This window comes from Sinohyriopsis cumingii, chromosome 2 (assembly GCF_028554795.1).
Source record: "Sinohyriopsis cumingii isolate HCF-2022 chromosome 2, ASM2855479v2, whole genome shotgun sequence".
Classification (NCBI taxonomy): Eukaryota; Metazoa; Mollusca; class Bivalvia; order Unionida; family Unionidae; genus Sinohyriopsis; species Sinohyriopsis cumingii.
In genome coordinates, this window is record NC_142962.1 from 43882077 (window position 1) to 43901681 (window position 19605).

Here is a 19605-nt window from a genome sequence, read left to right on the forward strand (position 1 = left end):
CACACTGTGTGCAAAAAGCATGATGTATATCAATGTTTAATGGCAGAATGCATGGTTTATTTTTGATATTCCAAATTAAACTTACACTTTTTGAGCAATACATTTCTTTTTCCTTGGTGGTGAAGACATTTTCAAGTTCTTACATGTGATGCTGAATGGTAACTCAAATCAGTGTCGGTGACGCATGCACTGAGCAAAATTCCGGTTAGGCCCCAGTTTCTCTCAAAAGCATTTGTAAAACTACTCTTATACATATAGACTAAAATAGGCTAAAATGCTTGCTACCGGGCCAACTGTACTAATCGGCTGCAGTTCTACTAACATTGTGACAAGCAGTACCGGACCGTTTCGGCAACTGACAGTCCAACATCATCTACATGTAGTGATGGTATTAATGCTTCAAGTGCAACACCACATCATGAAGGGGTCAAAAGTTCCCGAAAATTTCTTGACAGCTGGAAACTTGGGCGTCCATGGCTAAGATATGACTCAAAGTTAAAGGTGATGTTCTGTGATATATGTATCAAGGCACAAGTCGTCAATTCATTTACAACTGGTTGTGATATTTTGAAGAATGAGTGTCACCAAACAAAAATCCAGGCAGGGTAAGTAATATATGTTAATTTGGCTCATTGATCTTTTTCTTTTGCCATAAATCCTGTGTTACAACTTCAGGGACTTTAAACTACGCAACAAAAAATTGCCAAACAAACAAGTTTTGCATAATTGAAAATAGTTTATTTCTCCAAATACAGGAGTGAAAAAACTAAATTAACTTACAGCATGGTGAATAAATTCCTATTTCCTTATAGTCCTTTCAATTTCAATAGTTCCAAGAAATATGAATAAGTTCCAATGAAAATGTACCTTCTGTGTTGAAGTTTAAAATGTACAGAAAGATTTCCAAAGAATTCAAAGTCATTGAATAAATTTAATTCATACTGTACAGTTATTCTAGCATGTCATGCAAACAATAAATCTTTTAAAAAACCAAGTTGGAAGATTGAATCCGAAAACATGCAGATTAGGACCTATCATCTGAATTTTTTTGTGGCATATTTAAGCATCGATTTCACTAAATATTCACAGATTTTTTTGGTCCAAAACACGCAAAAGCCTCAAAGGACACGCTGTCACTCCCTGTGGAGTGTGTTATTCCCCCACCCCCCAATGTGCCCCTATTTCATATTCTGGTCAGCTGTGCCCAAACTGCACAATAGATAAAGGCTAGACTCTGCTTACTAAATAACATATTTATTCCAAGTTAGATTTTGGGGGGCACATATGCTCTGTGATCTGTTTCTTCATTCCTTCTTTTAAGTTAATGATGGTAATTAATGCTTATATATACGGTACATTAATGCCAGGGCTTGACTCATGTAATTTTCATTGGTGGGAATGGAGATCATAGTTTGCTTATCGAGAAAAAAATCTACAGCATTCAGTGATCATTCTTGGGATTTAGGAAGCAATTAACCAAAAGCAAAGCATGTAAAGTGTGGAAAAAATAAATTTCTGAACTCCTAGTTGACGGAGATGTATATTGTCAAGCTAGCCATGAAGGGGGAGGGGACATTTAATTCGACCGTCGCATTATACTTCACTTATCTTACAGTGGAAAGTACAATCACAGGGTTGTATTATTAAAATGTTTTTAACTAAAATTCCATACAAAACTATTATTTGGAAAATAATATACATAATATTGATTCGCTTAATACCTGATGTCTCTATTTAAAAAAATGAGAGATATAAACTGTTGATGTCAGAAAAGAAGATATTTTAAATATGATAATGCATTATATCAGGTGACAATTTCAATTTCACTGCATATTCATTATTAGACTTGGAAAAATATTCACTGCTTGTTCTGGCGACATTTTTTGAAAATTGGCGACAATATTGAGGCTGGCAATTTTTTGGGCGACATTTTAAAAGCCAGGACCATCCCTGGATTTTGTGTACGAGTTTTTAAAACTAGCTTTATGACAATGGTCCTGTTTTTGTATACGAGTTTCTAATAATAGCTCTATGACAATGGTCCTGATTTTGTGTACGAGTTTTTAATACTAGCTCTATGACAATGGTCCTGATTTGTGTACGAGTTTCTAATAATAGCTCTATGACAATGGTCCTGGTTTTGGGTATGAATTTTTAATACTAGCTCTGTGGCAATGGTCCTGATTTTGTGCATGCATTTTTAATACTAGCTCTATGATGATGGTACTGATTTTGTGGACGAGTTTTTAAAACTAGCTCTATGATAATGGTCCTAATTTTTTGTACAAGTTTTTAATACTAGCTCTGTGACAATGGTCCTGATTTTGTGCATGCATTTTTAATACTAGCTCTGACAATGGTCTTGATTTTATGGGTTACAATTCACACATGTTCATTATGAAGTCCTGTCATCAAAATGATTAATTGCAAAACATCCAGGTTGAACATGAGATTTGTTATGGCTTCTCAGCCGTATAAAGAAATGTATTAGTTTGCTTACTCTTTCATGCCTTCCACACAAACTCCTTTTGAGTTTGGGACTGGTTTGATAATCCACTTGTGCAGCTCTATTGTCTCTTTGCTCCTCTGTAACTGCATCTCTTCAAAAGCCAGAATAGCTACATCATAATTTTTCAACTGTTCTATGATTTTTACAGCATTTGCACCATCTTCGTTGCCAGATGTTTCTCTACATGCTTCCTTTTCTACTAAAGGCGCTTTAATTGCTCCTTTCTTTTGTTTCCTTCTAAGTTTCTTTCCATTATTATACTTCCCATTCAATTTATTTTCCTTGCCACTTGGGTCTGTAAGAAAATACAAGCTGAATTTCATCATAATTAATCTGTGACATTTAAAACATTAAAATTCTTTAATATATACCTGCATATCAAGGCCAAGGGATATGACAAATTGGTCCTGTATTGACAGGTGTCCTTTGTAAACACAGCCAGTGCTCTTGATATGAATTATTGCTAATACAGTTAGCATTGTATAAACTGTGATGAATGATAAAGATTTTAGGATTTCTTGTCAAAACATGTAGTACCACAGTGAAAGACTATTGCTATCAGGTAAAGCGATCCATTTCTGTACAGAGGTAAACATATTTTCAAGGTAGACACTATTGTGCCTTATTCAGGGCTAGTCATTTTCATTAAGGACTAACAAGACACCATAAGAACACTTCTGAGAAGAAAAAAACTATGTCAAAATGATTTTCCATTTAAGAGTACCGAAAACAAGATTTTTAAGAGGGTCACATGTTAGATGTCAGTTCATCACCAATTTTGGATCAACAAAGCATGTTAGATGCCATTTAGTGAAAACCTCATACTGACTTGAGCATTTATTCAAGAGAAGTAGTGATAATATTTTCAATATGGCCTCTGTGGCCACCATTTTAGACATTAGATTGGCCCCATTTTCATTTATGACTAACTAGATATCATAAGAAGTTTCTGGTGAAAATCCAACGTCAATACGACCTTCCATTCAACACGAGTATTGATAAGATTTACAGGATGGCCACTGTGGCAGTCAGAACCATTTTCATCTAGGATCAAGTAGGCATTAGACATTTTTTGGTGAAAATCCCATATCAATATGACTTTCAATTCAGAAGCAGTATTGATTACAAGATTTTCAAGATTGTTGCTGTGGTGACCATAATGGACACTAGAGCAGCAACTAGACATCATAGCATAGGAATACATTTAGTGTAAATCTCATATTGATATGATCACCCATTCCTTCTGAACACCCAATATATACCTAAATTTCAATGACTCCATGGACAGTAATACCAAACATCCCCTGAAACCAGTCAAAATGTATTATGTGTGTAGGAAGGTTCTAGTATTTCAATGAAAAGCAAAATCCAAAGAATCAATATGTACAAACAGCAGGCAAATTTAAAAAGAAGTTAACCATCTTGAACATGTCATATTGGTAGAGCCTCGCAGAGATTTTCAAAATATTCATAAATACCAACCTTCTTCATCCAGGCTGTAAAACTGGTTTTCTTCAAGCAGGATGAAATTTTCATCTTCCCCATCATCTATAGAATACTCTTCTGTACCTTCTGTGTCGATCTCTTGATGACTGTGCAGCTGCTCTGACTCATCAGCTTTCTCTTCAGTGTTCAGAATAAATCCACTGTGTTTATCTTTCATTACATCCAGGTCAAAGGCTTCATCAAAACTCTCTCTAAAATCTAAAGATCCTTGCTGTGATTTTCTAGAAAAATACTGTTCTTCCCCCGGTCCAACACTGCGCACATCAAATTCTGATGGGGGACGTGATGCAGTCGGAGAGATACTATTGTCAAGTGTTTTAAATATAGTCTCCGACAACTGACTTTTCCTAGAATTTTCACAATTATTGACATTAAAATTAAAGCCTCGTTCATTTCTGTTTAAACAGCTGTTATGGCTTTCATTTACCGATTTGGCCGAATCACATGTTTGGTGCTCATCATGTTGATTAGCAGCCTGCCATGTCAACTGTGGAGTGTTTCCTCCTTGACTTTTCAATTCATTGAAAATCTTTGCTATAGGTGATAGGAAATCTGAAGCTGTTCTAGTCTCACTACTCTTGCTACTGTATGACTGATTTAGAGACTGGTTGAGTGAAGAGTTGATGGAGGTTAATCTTGGAAGAGGGGACACTAAGTAACCATGCCTTGCAGCTGGAGATAACTCTTTGATGGTCCCTGGAACTTGTCGCAACATAGTAGTCTGAAAATTTAGAAATGGCATATATTAATATTGATGGATTTAATGAATATGCAAAAGGTAAGTATCAAATAAAGATAAAAATTCATAGCAAAGAAACAAAATTAGTTTTTCAATTTTAAGACACTGTTAAGCACAAATGTTAAATGTAAAAAAATCAACCAGTACCTGCTGCATACATGTACATATATTTAACAGATTGCTAATGATGCTGAAGCAACTTCCAGTCTGCCACTGTCATCATACAAATTAAAGTGGATGGCTCTCAAGTTCTAAGGAAAGAAATTAATATTTCTTTAAGATGAGATATTTCTTTTCTTTCAGTGACTTGAGTAAGATCTAGCTAATGTTCACTAGCCAAGGGTTGTTGACCTACGTCATTTAACAATGACCAGCTGGCATATCAGTTTCATTTCAAGTTGCTCCACTATCTTTTTTTGGCAATTTTCGGTGCAATTAAAATTCATCCATGCCAACCATATAGCACTTAATAAAGATCCCAGATAAATGATCAAAACAGAACTGAGAGATTCAGTGAACTGAGTATATACATACCAATCTGGCTTACTGAGTAGAGTGCTCAAACACTGAACAATTTTATTAGATAACAAATAATTTACTGATGTTGATTAGCCTGGGAAATAATCCAGAATGTATAGCTGATAATCATGGACAGAAAATTTAGTTTCTTATGATGTACTATGTTAGTTGTGGGTGTGTTTTGGAATTTTAACGTAGCTTTAACTATTTTCCAGTCATATCACAATGATGTCTGCAATGTGCATTTTATCATGATGTCTAGCACTGGGCATCATGCTGCAGACATGTAGCATTATGTCCCACCCAGTCACATTATACAGACATCGGGCTGACCAGTCCTGACACTAACCTCTTAATGCTGAATGCCTAGTGAAGCAGCTGTAAGTACTATTTTAAGTCTTTTGGTATGACTCAGCCAGGGTTCAAACCCACATCTGAGGCAGACACTCTAACCTCTAGCTTGCCAGTAGCTTCTTGTGGGTCAGTGGTTCTTCCCGGGGTTTTCCCGGTTCTTCCTCCAGCATTTAATTCTGGCCGCCATGTATAGCCTATCATGTGCTTAAAAATGCCATTAAACCCCACCATAACAACAAACAACAATAATTTCCAGAAACCTTATTAAGTACAGACTGTTCTGATCTCTCATTTGTGTTGGTGTTTGTTGTAATGTTCCAATTAAAGAAGACTTGCTTTTCATTGTTATGTTAAATTATGTCTTTTGTATCAAATCAAATAAAACGGGTAGGATAAAGTAAAAACCCTTCCTGCATAACTCTTTTAAATTGACCAGTTATAAATATAATTATGTAGGTTACATAATTAAAGTATCTAACATCTAGGTATATGCAACTTATTTACAAAACCAATTAACAATATCAAGGGAATCAAGTAAAAACAGTATTTGGTGCATGAAAAACTTTGTTCACATAGGTATAAGGTTCATTAAAGAGAACCAAGTTCAAAAGTTTGTAGGAAACTTAAAATCCCTGAATTGAAACACAAAGTTTTGCTTAAAATGTGCAAAACTTCACTGTTACTTGCAATGAAATTGCAGTGTCAATATTTCACTCATAAAACATTATATTTAAATGAAATTTCAACACTGATGGTTGTTGCTGCACAAATTAAAAAGATTATAGTTTTTGAAAAAAGGAAATGTTTTCTTTTGTAAATCAATAACACTCAAAAACATGTATATCCAAATTCACATGCAAAAAGCAATAACATAATACAAAGCAAGTATTAAACCATATAACAGCCTCTGTTCTTATTCAATAAGTGTGTGTGTGCGTGTGTGATTTGGAATTTTAATGTAGTTTTTAAAAAAATTCAGTCATATTGCGATGATGTCTGCAGTGTGGCAGATTTTAGTGATGTCTAGCACTGAGGCATCATGCCACAGACATATAGCATCATGTCCCACCCAATCAATTATCCTGACACCAGGCAAACCAATCCAAAAATTAATGCTGAATGCCAAGCAAGGCAGCTGTTAGTACCATTTAAAAAAATCTTTGGTATGACTTGGCTGGGGTTCGAACCCAAGACCTCCTGCATCTGAGGCAGACACTCTAACCACTAGGCCACTGGAGCAGTTGTCTCTCCAACATGCATGCATACGATGCAACATTCTCTTTATCAAGGAACAATGTCTACACTATGGATTGCAAACCAAGTTCAAGCTGAGTGGTCACAACCAATAAAATGATATAAGAGACTATGACAAAAAACATCTTTATGGGAACATCCAAGAAACATGCAAGGGCAGAAAAGAAACATCACTATGCATTAACAACAAGCAGTTTGGTTTGATGTACTATTATCTGACCTGTTCACTTCTGTGTAATCATCATAGATACAATAAGCAGAGTGGTCTAAAGCACTCTCCGTTACGGATCACTGCCATCTCACCTCTGGGTTCAAGTCCAGGATTCGGCTAATGTGGATATATGAGAAAGCTTGCCAGTACCTTCTCATGGGTCGGTGGTTCTTCCCAGAGTTTTCCGGGGTTCTTCCTCCACCATTAGTACTGGCCGCAATGCATAGCCTATCGTGGAAATCTTGCTGCCATTCTTTTGAGTTGTCGACTTGTTTGTCTTTTAAGAACTTTAGGTGGATTACCATTACTTCTATTACTTATTGTTGGAGGTTTTACAGCATGAGGTTTTTTGTTGTTTCTATTCAGTAGTTCTTTCACTGCTTTCTTGGAATTTTGTGTTATCTATGGTGGTGGTAGTGGCTTTTGTCATAGCTGGTCTCCTTGTATAAAGTTTCAAATGGCTACAATGACAAATGTTAGCAGCTTGACACCTTGATTATTTTTCAGCCTTACCATGCCCTTTGTAAGAACATCTTTTCATACATAAGAAACCAGCAATCATATTGCCAGTTTGCAGCCAAATCTCCTTATTTTACTGGCATTCTTCGTAAGAACAAAAGCTCCCTTTTGATAGATTTTAAAAGATTTATTTCTTTTATCGAAATTTCACTTCTGGCGGATCTGAACATTTTTTGTGTTCTGTTACACTTTGACCTATAAAGTCCATGTTTGTTAATGTTTGCCAACATTTGAATACTTGAGAAACATTGGTTGCAAACTTTCTTGTTTTCTTTTTATTCATGTTTCTTCCTATGAGATCTTAAAATAGTTATATTTCCTCATTTTATATTCTAATTAAATATAAAGTCCAAACAAAATAATAAAAAGATAAACTCTTTCAATGAAGAAAGGTCATTAGTGTAATTTATGTTAATATGGTAGGTTGTAACTTAAATATTTATCTTTTTTTGTTTTCTAATTTCATGGTGTTTGTTTTTTGGAATCCTATCATTATATAAGTATTTTTTTATGTTATAGGTGTTCTCTAAAGCGCTAAGAGCTTCTAAAGATTAGACCCTATACAAAGCCCTCTTTATTATTATTATTATCTTAATATGGTTGGTTTTAAAAACTAGCATATTCATTTTTGAGAGAAATTTGTTCTTATAAATTCTTAAAATAAGTTAGTGTCTGCTTTAATAAATTTAGTTTTGGTAATCAATTGTTCTAATGCATAAAAGGCATAATTGGAGGTGGGGAAGAATCACTTAGCCAATCCTTTCCCCGCGGGGAAACTTTCAGCTGGAGGGGGAAAGAACTGACTAGCTGATTTTTTCCCTAGGGAAAGAATAGGCAAGCCAATTCTTTCCATTAGGAAACTTTCAGAGAGGGGATAAATATAATTACTACACCAACAAGATTGGAAAAAGTCAAAACAAGACCAAATTTTATTGTTACAAATGACAACCAATCTCATCAACGCATTGTTTATCACTTCCAAAGAGTGGAGAAAATTATGTTGCAAACAATACTTTAGAGTAAGGAAACTGAACAAATGCATTTCTGACCTTTACAGGAGCTGCATTCATAACGGACAGCATCACATGTTAATACCACAACAATACAGTTTGTTCCATAGCATTGAGAATTTTATCTTATCTGAAACTCAGTAAATTATCAGGTCAGCATCATTAAAATGTAGCTAAAAATTTCATTTTACACTATATATATAAAATGAATCAGGTATTTTAGCTACGTTTAATGACACTAACCTGAAACTTGACAGAATTACTGATACGATAAAATTCATGATACTTGGTGAAAAGAAATATAGCGTAATCTCATTCCAATATCGTCATGGTCAGTCACCAGCTTTATCAATACACAATTAACACCTTTGGTTCAGAGTTCACTGATAAAGTAATTAGTTAAAGTGTTTCATTCTTGGGATGAATGTAACCCTTCAACTTCAGCATGGCCAGACCACATGACATACAATCATCTATAAATAAAATCCAGCAACGGATGTCCCAGAAATGCCTAATCACATGCATTTGGATGCCAATTTTTTTATATATGGGATGCAGAAAATCACTGAGGCGGGAATCCTCCGTACGTATGTAATAGGTGTGTGGCAAAATTCACAAACTTGCCAGTCCTGCTTCAGCCACCTGCTTTGTGGGAAAACATGTTGATCAATTAACTGTGCTGATATTCACAATGACAGAATTCAGTGGCTGAAAGACCCCTTGACATACATGTTGCAATTATAAGATTACATCAAAAGAACATGATGCAATAGCTGGGTGACAAGTTCAAAGGCTTTGACTGGCAACCAGGTGGGAAATTGTTGTTATTGTTGTTGTTGTTGTAGGGTTTAACACCATTTTTCAGCACACGATAGGCTATACATGGTGGCCAGTATTAATGGTGGAGGAAGAACCCAGGAAAACCCCAGAAAGAACCACCAACCCACGAGAAGCTACTAGCAAGCTTTCTCACATACCCACATTAGCCGAATCCCAGACTCGAACCGATGCAGACAGAGATGAGATGGCAGTGATCTGTAACAGAGAGCGCTTTGGACCACTTGGCCACTCTGTGCCCCGCCAGGTGGGAAAATTTACTGATATTTACAGTGAGTGAATTCAGAGGCAGAAAGAGCCAGAGATGTACATGTGGTCATCTATAAGAGTACATCAAACAAACAACTTTAGCTTTCATTATTGTGTTCATTTCCGAATGTAGTGGAATAAGCAATACACGTGACCTCAGAATCAAGACATGTTGAGACTTAGACAAACTGCCATTTGCAAATTTGGATAAGTATTTTGGGGTTAAGAGGCAAACTTGCGAAGACTGTAATGAGATTCAGAAGAGTGCTAAAGCTGCTAGAATTGATAGTCTAGATGGGACAGTAGCAAAGTGTAAGAAAGTGTGTGATGCCTAGCTTAGCGTTTGGAATAAGTCCTTACTTGGATTGACAAAATTCAGTCTCACTCTGATGGACAAACAACAGCTATGTCTGTGTTATAAAGAATGAAGAAATTAAACTCGATGGCAACCAATAGTTCTTCTAATTATCAGTTTTTTGGGAGGGTCAGGGGTCACGCTACCAGGCAAAGTAGGCAACTATGTTGCCTAAAATATTTAAACTTTGCCTTTTTCTGTAAGAAAAGCAAAAACAACTTCACTCTGTGACTTTTTTAAAGAAGTATATTGACCATACATTTGAGATGCCCCCTCACCTTAGCCTGGTTAGTTCTAGTTTTGTAGCGAAATGTATTCATCAAGACATCAGTAGCTAGGCCTAGTTTTGATATCAATTATGTTGACAAACTCTTGCCCATTCACAAGCATGTGTTTTGATAGCTGATTGACTATTAATCCTTTCCCTGAGTAAAGCAGCAACTATCACTGCCCAATTTCTGCATGCTATCCTTTAATGATAAAAACATATAAACTTGTGTTTCAAAACTTTAACAATAGTGTGTAAATAGCAATTTGTGTTTTGTGATCAGAATCGGTGATCTGGATATATATTAACTGCCTCTTGTACACTATTTCATCATAAAATTAGTTTGAAACTATAAGTGAACCAGTATGTCTAACGGGAAATAATGGCAACATCGCTAAGTCTGGGATGTTCCAGTTTATTAGATTGTCTGTTTTCGTAAATCATCGGGCAAATATATTCAGAAAAATATACAATTCACTGAAAGCAAAGCCTAGATATTATTTTATTAAAGATTTAACTTTAAAATGCAAATTATGTAGTTCAGAAACATACGCTATGTTGTAGAATTCGAGAGATGCGTTGTAAGGTCTAAGCTGTTTTCTGACTTGGCACGTATTTGTGAAAATATGGAAAAAAGTAGCAAAGCAGATACTATTTAACCATTGCCTAAAATTACTATAAGTATGTAGACAAATAAATAAACCATACATTTGCAATCTGTCAATGGACTGTTGTAATGAAGCTATATTAAAGTGAGTGAGTACAGTACAAAAACCTCTCCATCTAAAAACAGACGCACTCAAGTCTGTGTTGATTCTGTAGGACAGAAGGGTTTAGTTCATATACTGACTATAAAGGAGACATGTCTGTAATTTTAGGCATTTTAGTTGTTTTATCTGCAATGAAGAAATGAGGACGAACAACATGATCTGAAGATATGTGTGCATTTGCCCTCATGTACATGGTACAGGGGTTGTTTCAAACACATTTAGAAATATTTAAAAAAAATTGATTTATGTGTGAGTGTGTAATTTGGATTTTTAACGTAGCTTTAAAAAAATTTCAGTCATATTGCTACAATGTCTGCAGTGTGGCAGTTTATAGTGATTTCTAGCACTAAGGCAATATACTGTATTTCAAATACATTTCTAAAGAAAGAAAATGTGCCCAGCCCTGTCATAATAGGAAAGCCACCAGTATAAGCGAACAATCATTTGTCAAGATATAATAAAGCTTGTTACGTACCAGTTTACTCATGTATCTTACCTTGATTAAATTGTCTCATTGGTTTGATAAGAATAGGTCATCATGGGAATTTACCAACCAGTCTATTTCATGTTCAACATTTGGATCAAGTCTGGGTGGCACTAAATTCATCTGTAAGGAAGAAACAAAATACTTCACCATACCTGAAGTCTACATATACTACACAGCAGGACAAAATGAAGATCAACCAGTTTAACAACTTTTCCATCGGGCAATAAAACAAACAGCACTGGAAGGGACAGTTCAAATTACTGGGTAGAAGAATTAGCTATTAAACAGAAAAATTATGAAGAAAAAGTTTGATAATAACAGTAGCATGTAATTATTGAAGCAGATCTTAACTCTAGATAAAAATATAAATAAATACTATATATTCATCCCATTGCTAGGTAATCCTGATGATCAGCACACTTGGCTGGGTCACAATCATTCTGTCTCCATGGCATTCATCTCATTCCTTGGTAGTTCTGGTAGTCAAGCTATTTTTAATATTTGTCTCAATGCTTGTTAATTCTGTTAATCAATGTATTACAAGCAACTTTGGGCATACTCCATCCTATCACATAGGTGATTCTCTTTTGAGTGTCATGACTATAATGATTTTCAATGGCAGTAAGATCCCTAGATGTAGTTTGACTGAAGTTTCAGGAGAACCTACTCAAAGAAATCCATTCATTAGGTTAGGTAGGGTGGTAAAACTTTTGCGTCAGCAAATGAAAATGCGACCATATAATGCAAGATAACCAAATTCTCATGAATCTTTCAAAACTTTGAATGACCTGTTATGCGATTGAAACTGGGAATGCTGAAATCAGGTTAAGTTGAAGAATACTTCTTTAACAAAACGAATGAAAATATATTAATATTGACAAAAGTGTTAAGATAGCTTCATTTCATTCAAGGTTCTTATCATGCTTTTAACCAATTTCTGGTTTCATGGCTTCTATCGCATTCCGGCCAACAGAACTTTAAAACATGTCCATTTGCTTGTGTGGGAATCGTAATTTAGTAGGAAAAAGACATCAGAGTAAGTAAACCCTGAATAAAACATTACTTAAATTTGTCCCAAAAAAATGTGAATATGGGCTGCCAGTTGTGTGAGATATTCCTGAAAATCTGACTTGTTGTTCCGATGTTAAATGACATTGGAACACACTCTATAGTGCCATTATTTTGGCAGTAAGACACAGACACCTAAAACATAAATATCAGTGTCAAGATCTTACACCATGTACGACTACCCTGTGACTACAGGCACTTGATTTCCGGGTAAACTAATGTGTACACTCACCAAATAACACAAGGTAACTAACTTTCGCCAGCCACAATCAGACCCCTCGATGACTCTGATCTAATTTTCCAATACTACCTGTGCATTCAGTCACTCTTAACATACACCACTGTAAAGAAGACACTCCACACTTTTCATCCATTACCATTTAAGCAACCTTACTGATTCTGAAGGGCCAATTTTGTGAAAAGCGTATTCACTGCTTCATGCCTTCAACACACAGGCAACCATTCCAAAGATCAACTTCTGGTCTACTTTGGAGTGAATGAGATTGGATCTTGATTACTTCAGTGATTGGTTCCTTTGTTGAATGAGTCTCTTCAAACATCACTTTCAATTGCTACATCTTGGCTTAACCCAGCAAATATGCAATCGGAATATCCGCAGTATTTTTTGTCAAGTTGTTTCGCTGTTCTGATTGTTACATGTGCTCAAGACTACGTGACATTTGCCAGGAAAATATTTAACATTTCCTGACATGTTAATTACATTGATTTTATTTCTTGGCGCTTTCTGAATAGCTATATAGGTGATCTCTGTTTGTGTGTGAAGAAAGATTTTTTTAAAACTGTAGACTTATTTAATTTATAGTTAAGTAATTACCCAAATTTCAACTGACATGTTATCTTCAAAATGTTAAAGACTGCTTTGTAAACATTTCTCTTTTTGCTAAATACTATCAATCTCATATAGGATTTACCCTGTCAAGAAAACTCAAGGATTAACTTGGTTAGTTTTTGTGTAGTTATTTGTCACTAATTTGCATACCCAAACACAAAATTTAATCTCCTATAGGATTTACACTGCCAAGAAACCAAAAGGACTAACTTGGTTAATTCTTGTGCAAATATTTGTCACTAATTTGCATACCCAAACACAAAACTGAATCTCATAGATTTACACTGTCAAGAAAACAAAAGGATTAACCTGGTTAGTTTTTGTGTAGTTATTTGTCACTATTTGCATACCCAAACACAAAACTGAATCTCATATAGGATTTACACCGTCAAGAAAACAAAAGGATTAACTTGGTTAATTCTTGTGTAATTATGTCACTAGTTTACAAATCCATACACAAAATTTTATTTGAAATGTATTTATGTTATGACCTGTAGAACTAATGGCACTAAACCAACCATGCGAGGTAGTTGATTGGATTTGGTTATATAACAATTTATTCTTTGTAAATGAAAACTATTTTCTTTTGGTAAACTTCACTTGTTTAAGCACTGTATGTGTGTACTGAATGTAAAATGAATAAAGCACAATTATTTGCAAGCTGGAGTCAAAGACATCTGTCAATAGTTGGTAAAGTAATTGTTGTAGAAACTCTTGTTCTGCCCATATTCATATATCTTTTTCCAGCACTTCCAAACCCATCAGTAAAAGCTGAAGCAGAACTAAATCGCACATTTTTTAAGTTTGTATGGGGTGGAAAGGTAGAGATAATAAAATGTGATAGACTAGTTTCCCCAGAAAATGAGGGAGGACTAAATATGATACACATACTTTCATTCATTAGGTATATTAGGATAAGATGGGTAGAAAGATTGCTGGAAAAGGAAAATGGAACGTGGCAGAACTTAGTCAATACAACTATACTCAAAAATAAAAAGGATATCTGGAATTTAGGGAAAGGGAAATTAGAAGAATTCAGTAACTTCATTAAAAAAAGTTTTTGGAAAATGTAATTTTGGCAGTTTCTAATTGTAAAGAGGAATCGCAAAATCCTAATGAGTTTCTGTCCATGAGTATTTATAATTTTGTCCCCCCTAAAATGTTCTATCAATACAAATCCTGGACAGAAGCCAGTTTTAAAATTGTGAATGAGCTAGTAGATGATCACGGTAATTTAATACCTTCTGAAATAATAAAACAAAAAACTAGAAGCAATAATTTCTTGAAATACTTCTCCTTTATATACAAAATTCCAAAAGCATGGAAAGACGCCATAAAAATACATTTAGTACAAAATAATCTTGATAAGCAGGAGGATAAAATAATGAACTTGCAAAGACAAAATTCACACAAGTTTGTTGTTGTTGTTGTTGTTATAGGGTTTAACGCCATTTTTCAGCACAGGATAGGCTATACATGGCGGCCAGTATTAATGGTGGAGGAAGAACCCGGGAAAACCCCGGAAAGAACCACCGACCCACGAGAAGCTACCGGCAAGCTTTCTCACATATCCACATTGGCCGAGCCCGAGACTCGAACCTACGCAGACAGAGGTGAGATGGCAGTGATCCGTGACGGAGAGTGCTTTAGACCACTCGGCCACTCGGGGCCCCCACAAGTTTGTTTACAAAGATCTTTTAAAAAAAGCTAAAAGGCAACACACTGAGAAGCAACAAACTTGGATGCAAGCAGTGTTTCCCTTTACCCTCATTTGCGCTTCATAGAACCCCAAATTTTTAATTTGACCGCCCAGATTTGATACCAAAGTTTGTTTTTTACTCAGTCTGACCCCTAGTTTTGACACTAAGGAGATTTTTGACTCCCAGTCTTGCACCCTTAGGGGATACACTGTTGCAAGTATTTAATAAAAATGTAAGTAGTGAGGTTAGTGGTCTGAGATACCAAGTTATCTCTTTTAGCTTTAAATTAATCCATAGAATAATCGCTACTAATGATTTTCTCAAAAGAATTAACATATTAGATTACAACATATGTACTTTCTGTAAGAGTGAAAATGTAAGTATTGAGCATCTCTTTCATGATTGCAGTATTACTTCACACTTTTGGTACCATTTTATTGAAGTTTTTGCACCTTTTTGCCCAAATATTGTACATTTGTCCCAAGAAAAAGAAACATTCTTAGGAAGTGAACAACTGGACAGTTTGTGTAATTTCCTGCTTATTTTGGCTAAATATTATATTTATACTTGCAGATTCAATATGAAAAATCCTTCTATTTTTGCTTTTAAACAAATAGTTGCAATACATAAGAACAATGAAATTATACTGCTAAGGTAAATAAAAAAATGGACCTCAATAATGAACATGCAACTTGTATCTGACTTGATGGTAAACAGGAACAAAATACTGTAATATCACAAAATCTATGTCACCTAGATTATGTGCCATATGCATGTGTGTTTGTGTGTTTTCTTTTTCTGTAGATTATATTTATTATCCCTAGATTATCTGATAACCAGAAATGTTTGATTGTATGGCGACCTTGGGATGGTTCCCCGACCCAGTGGTCAACCTTTTATGGAGTTAATATAAAAAAAAAATAAAAAAAAAAAAACATTATTTGCTGTTGAAAAGGCTGTATAGGACCACAATATCATTTTTGTTAGGTCAAAGTGGGACAGGCAAAAGTTTTGTGCTTAAGGAAATACAAAAGAAATTGTCAGCAGCAGGTAAAAATGTCAGTGTAACTGGCACAACAGGCATTGCAGCACTGAATGTGAAAGGATGCACAGTGCATTCCTGGTCTGGGATTGGTGATGGTAGATATGATAGTGATGTACTATGTACAAAACTTCTCACTGATGAACATTTTGATTCATATAAACAAAATATTTTGAAAGCAGACGGTTTGATAATTGATGAAATTTCTATGCTTACACTGAACTGTTTTGAACAAATTGAACATGTATGTAGAATGAATAAACATTCAGACTTATGTTTTGGAGGTATACAGTTATTTCAAGTGGGGATTTTTTTTTCAGTTTCTGCCAGTACCTGACCCACTGACATGTGATTTGGGTGAATATTGTTTCAAATCCACCATTTTGCAATGGTATTTGGGCATAAAATTGTCTTTGATGATGTCATAAGATGAGATGAATTAGATCTTATAAAGGCTATCAATGATGTTTCAAAGGGAGAAATTCCTAAAGATACCAAAAACTTGATATTGAGACTGCAGAGACCTCTCCCTCTGGGGATGACCCAATAAGACTGTGGATGGAACTTTATGAAATATATAATGCATGCAAACTTATGGAAATGGATGGTGTATCAAAGTGTTAACAGTCAACAGACGATGGTGACAATAATCGGTGCAATAAGATGTGTATTCCAAAAGTGTTACACTTGAAAATTGGCTGTCCAGTTATACTGGTCAAAAACTTTAGTTCAGCATTAGTAAACGGTTTACAGGGAAAGGTTGTGGCAATGAAGGAAGACTCTGTGACAGTTGATTTTGAAAATAATTTAGCTCAGTTGGAAAGAGAAAATTTTACTGTTTACAGTACCATTGATAAAAAGATTGTAGCCACAAGGCATCAAATTCCACTCATTCTGTCTTTCAGCATCCACAAGTCACAAGGATTAACTTTACATACAATTGAAGCTGATGCATCAAATATTTTCAAAATAATAGTTCATGTAGTCTTTTTCGTCCATAAATCAGAGCAAGAAATTTATGTGAATCTATTTAACAACATGAAATTTGGTTCCAATAACTTCCAGTACTTTAACCCCACCCATTTTTATTAGAAAAAAAGTTCCAAAATTGATACATTGGCAAAGTAGCATCGAGCACCTGTGATTGGCAAGGAATGTTTTTTTTTAAACTTCAGTCTACAAGCCAGCACATACCAAGGTGAGACTGTAATTTCAGCAATTCTCCTGTATTAACCAGATTTTCTTAAGCCTTATGTCATACTAAATGTCTGGGTTTTAGTGATTTCCGAATTAAGAAAAAATACTTTGAATTACCCTCTTTTCGAGATATCATATTTGAGATGTCTCTCATTTTATGCAAATGTTAATGTGTTGTGACCGCTATGATACACGTAAAATTGGGTAAAAGAACAGATTAGTTGAAAAAACATATGTGAAATAATAATGACTAAATGGTTCTGAAAAATATTGAACTTAATTTTAATTTTGATTGTTCTTATTTATATCTATTCATAATTTATATACATCCTGCCCAATAATCTCATTCACTCGGAAGTAGAACGTAAGTTGATCTATGGAATGGTTGCCTGTGTGTGGAAGACACGAAGCAACAGATACACTTTTCGCAAAATTGGCCCTTCAAAATCAGTAAGGTTGCTTAAATAGTAATGGATGAAAGGTGTGGAGTGTCTTTTTTTTACAATGGTGTTCATTATGAGTGACTGCACAGATATTATCAGAAAATAAAATCGGAGTCATCGAGGGGTCAGAATGTGACTGGCAAGAGTTAGTTACCTTGTGTTAATTGGTGAGTGTACACATTAGTACCATGAACCAAAAAGGGACACTTCCTACCACACTAAAATCAACAGCCTCACTTTCATGTCGACATTGACTGGCCTCTCAGGGGTGTTCTATCATGCCATGTCTTTCGGGTTTTTTTGTTGGCTGTTTAAAATTAACATCCAATATAAACTCTTGATACATTAAACTTAGAGTGCTGTCATATTAAGTTCAAAAAACCTGCTGGAATCAAAGATTATGATCGATTTTGAAAATTGTTGAAACTTGATTTCAATAGTACTAGCTTCTGTTCTGCTTTAATTTTACAATAGCTTTGAAGCACAATCAATTAACAATATACACCTTCAAGGATTTTATGTGTATACTTAAAGTGTTTGAACTTACTTTGATTTCAGCTGAGAGGTCATGTGTGTGCAAGCCAAAAGTTGATACTTAATATGCAAGTGAAATCACGCTGAATGGAATACTGTCCTCATATTGGTTAAAAGAAAACGATGTCCTGCATTTGTTTATAACTTTTTTCAATTAGCCAATGAGAAGGCAGTATTCCATTCAGCATGTTGTTCTTACATATTAAACAGGCATGATCATGGCCACATTGAGCATTAGCGTGGGAAAATGATCTAGCATTCCTTGAAGGTATGATAGTAAGCCCAACATCAGATATGCATACAAAGTTTAATGCCTGAGCTAAATATCGGTACCAAATTTATCAGGCTACACTAAATAAAGCTTGAAATATAAGTGTTTATTCTTAAATAGGTTTCATGAGAAACGAGAGAAGTGTCCTCCCATGTTTAAAATTACTATAATTATAATATATTAAAAAAGCTAGAAAATCTATTTGTGGCCCAATTTAAAAAAAAACATAGCATTTTATAAACAGCTAAATAATCTTTATGAATGTGCGAAATATGGTTTTTATATCTCTACAAATAAAAAACGCTGGGTATGGTACCACTTTTTGGCACAAAAATAAATTTATAAACAGTATTAAGTCGACATTGTTTGAAAAAAATCATAAAAATTACAATTTCTGACATATTTTCATACAATAAACTTTTATATGCTTCTTTCAAATAGCATTACATGTGTGCAAATTTTGAATGAGTTAGCTTTCAAAAAATAAAAAATGATTGGTTCATGCTGCATTAGTTACCACGGAATCAAGTGCATGTGCCTTCGACCGTGCGAATAGCATCTCTGCCTCAGTTTAAATATGACTTGATATAAACTGATGGCTAATCATGAACTTATATATGCAATAATCTCTTGTACGATATACTTCCTAAAGTGGATAAAATTACTGGAAAGACATGTTATACGGAACACCATCATACTATCGAAAATTGGAAGTAGTACCACGCAAACTCAAATGTACACAACACCATTAAAGAACATATTCAGAGCAATACAACATACAATGAAACTGATACATTCGTCAATTTCAGCATAACAACCCAAGAAACTAAGTTATGAATGTATGAAACCTTGAAAACTTGAAATGTCAATTCACAATGCCCGCCATTTCACAACCATATTCCGATAAGTCGCA

The 19605-nt window shown here is 34.8% G+C and overlaps 1 protein-coding gene across 1 annotated transcript in view; it reads right to left on the reverse strand.

Annotated features, from left to right (window-relative positions):
- The window catches only part of LOC149804733 (uncharacterized), a 72504-nt gene extending 52908 nt beyond the window's left edge, over nt 1-19596 (reverse strand). The window contains exons 1-4 of the mRNA XM_089943609.1: nt 19541-19596; nt 11597-11707; nt 3992-4736; nt 2501-2804 (exon numbers count right to left, since the gene is read on the reverse strand). Coding sequence (XP_089799735.1) covers nt 2501-2804; nt 3992-4730 — 1043 coding nt within the window. The 5' untranslated portion in view covers nt 4731-4736; nt 11597-11707; nt 19541-19596. The remainder of the gene's footprint in view (nt 1-2500; nt 2805-3991; nt 4737-11596; nt 11708-19540) is intronic.
- Nucleotides 19597-19605: the final 9 nt, after the last annotated feature.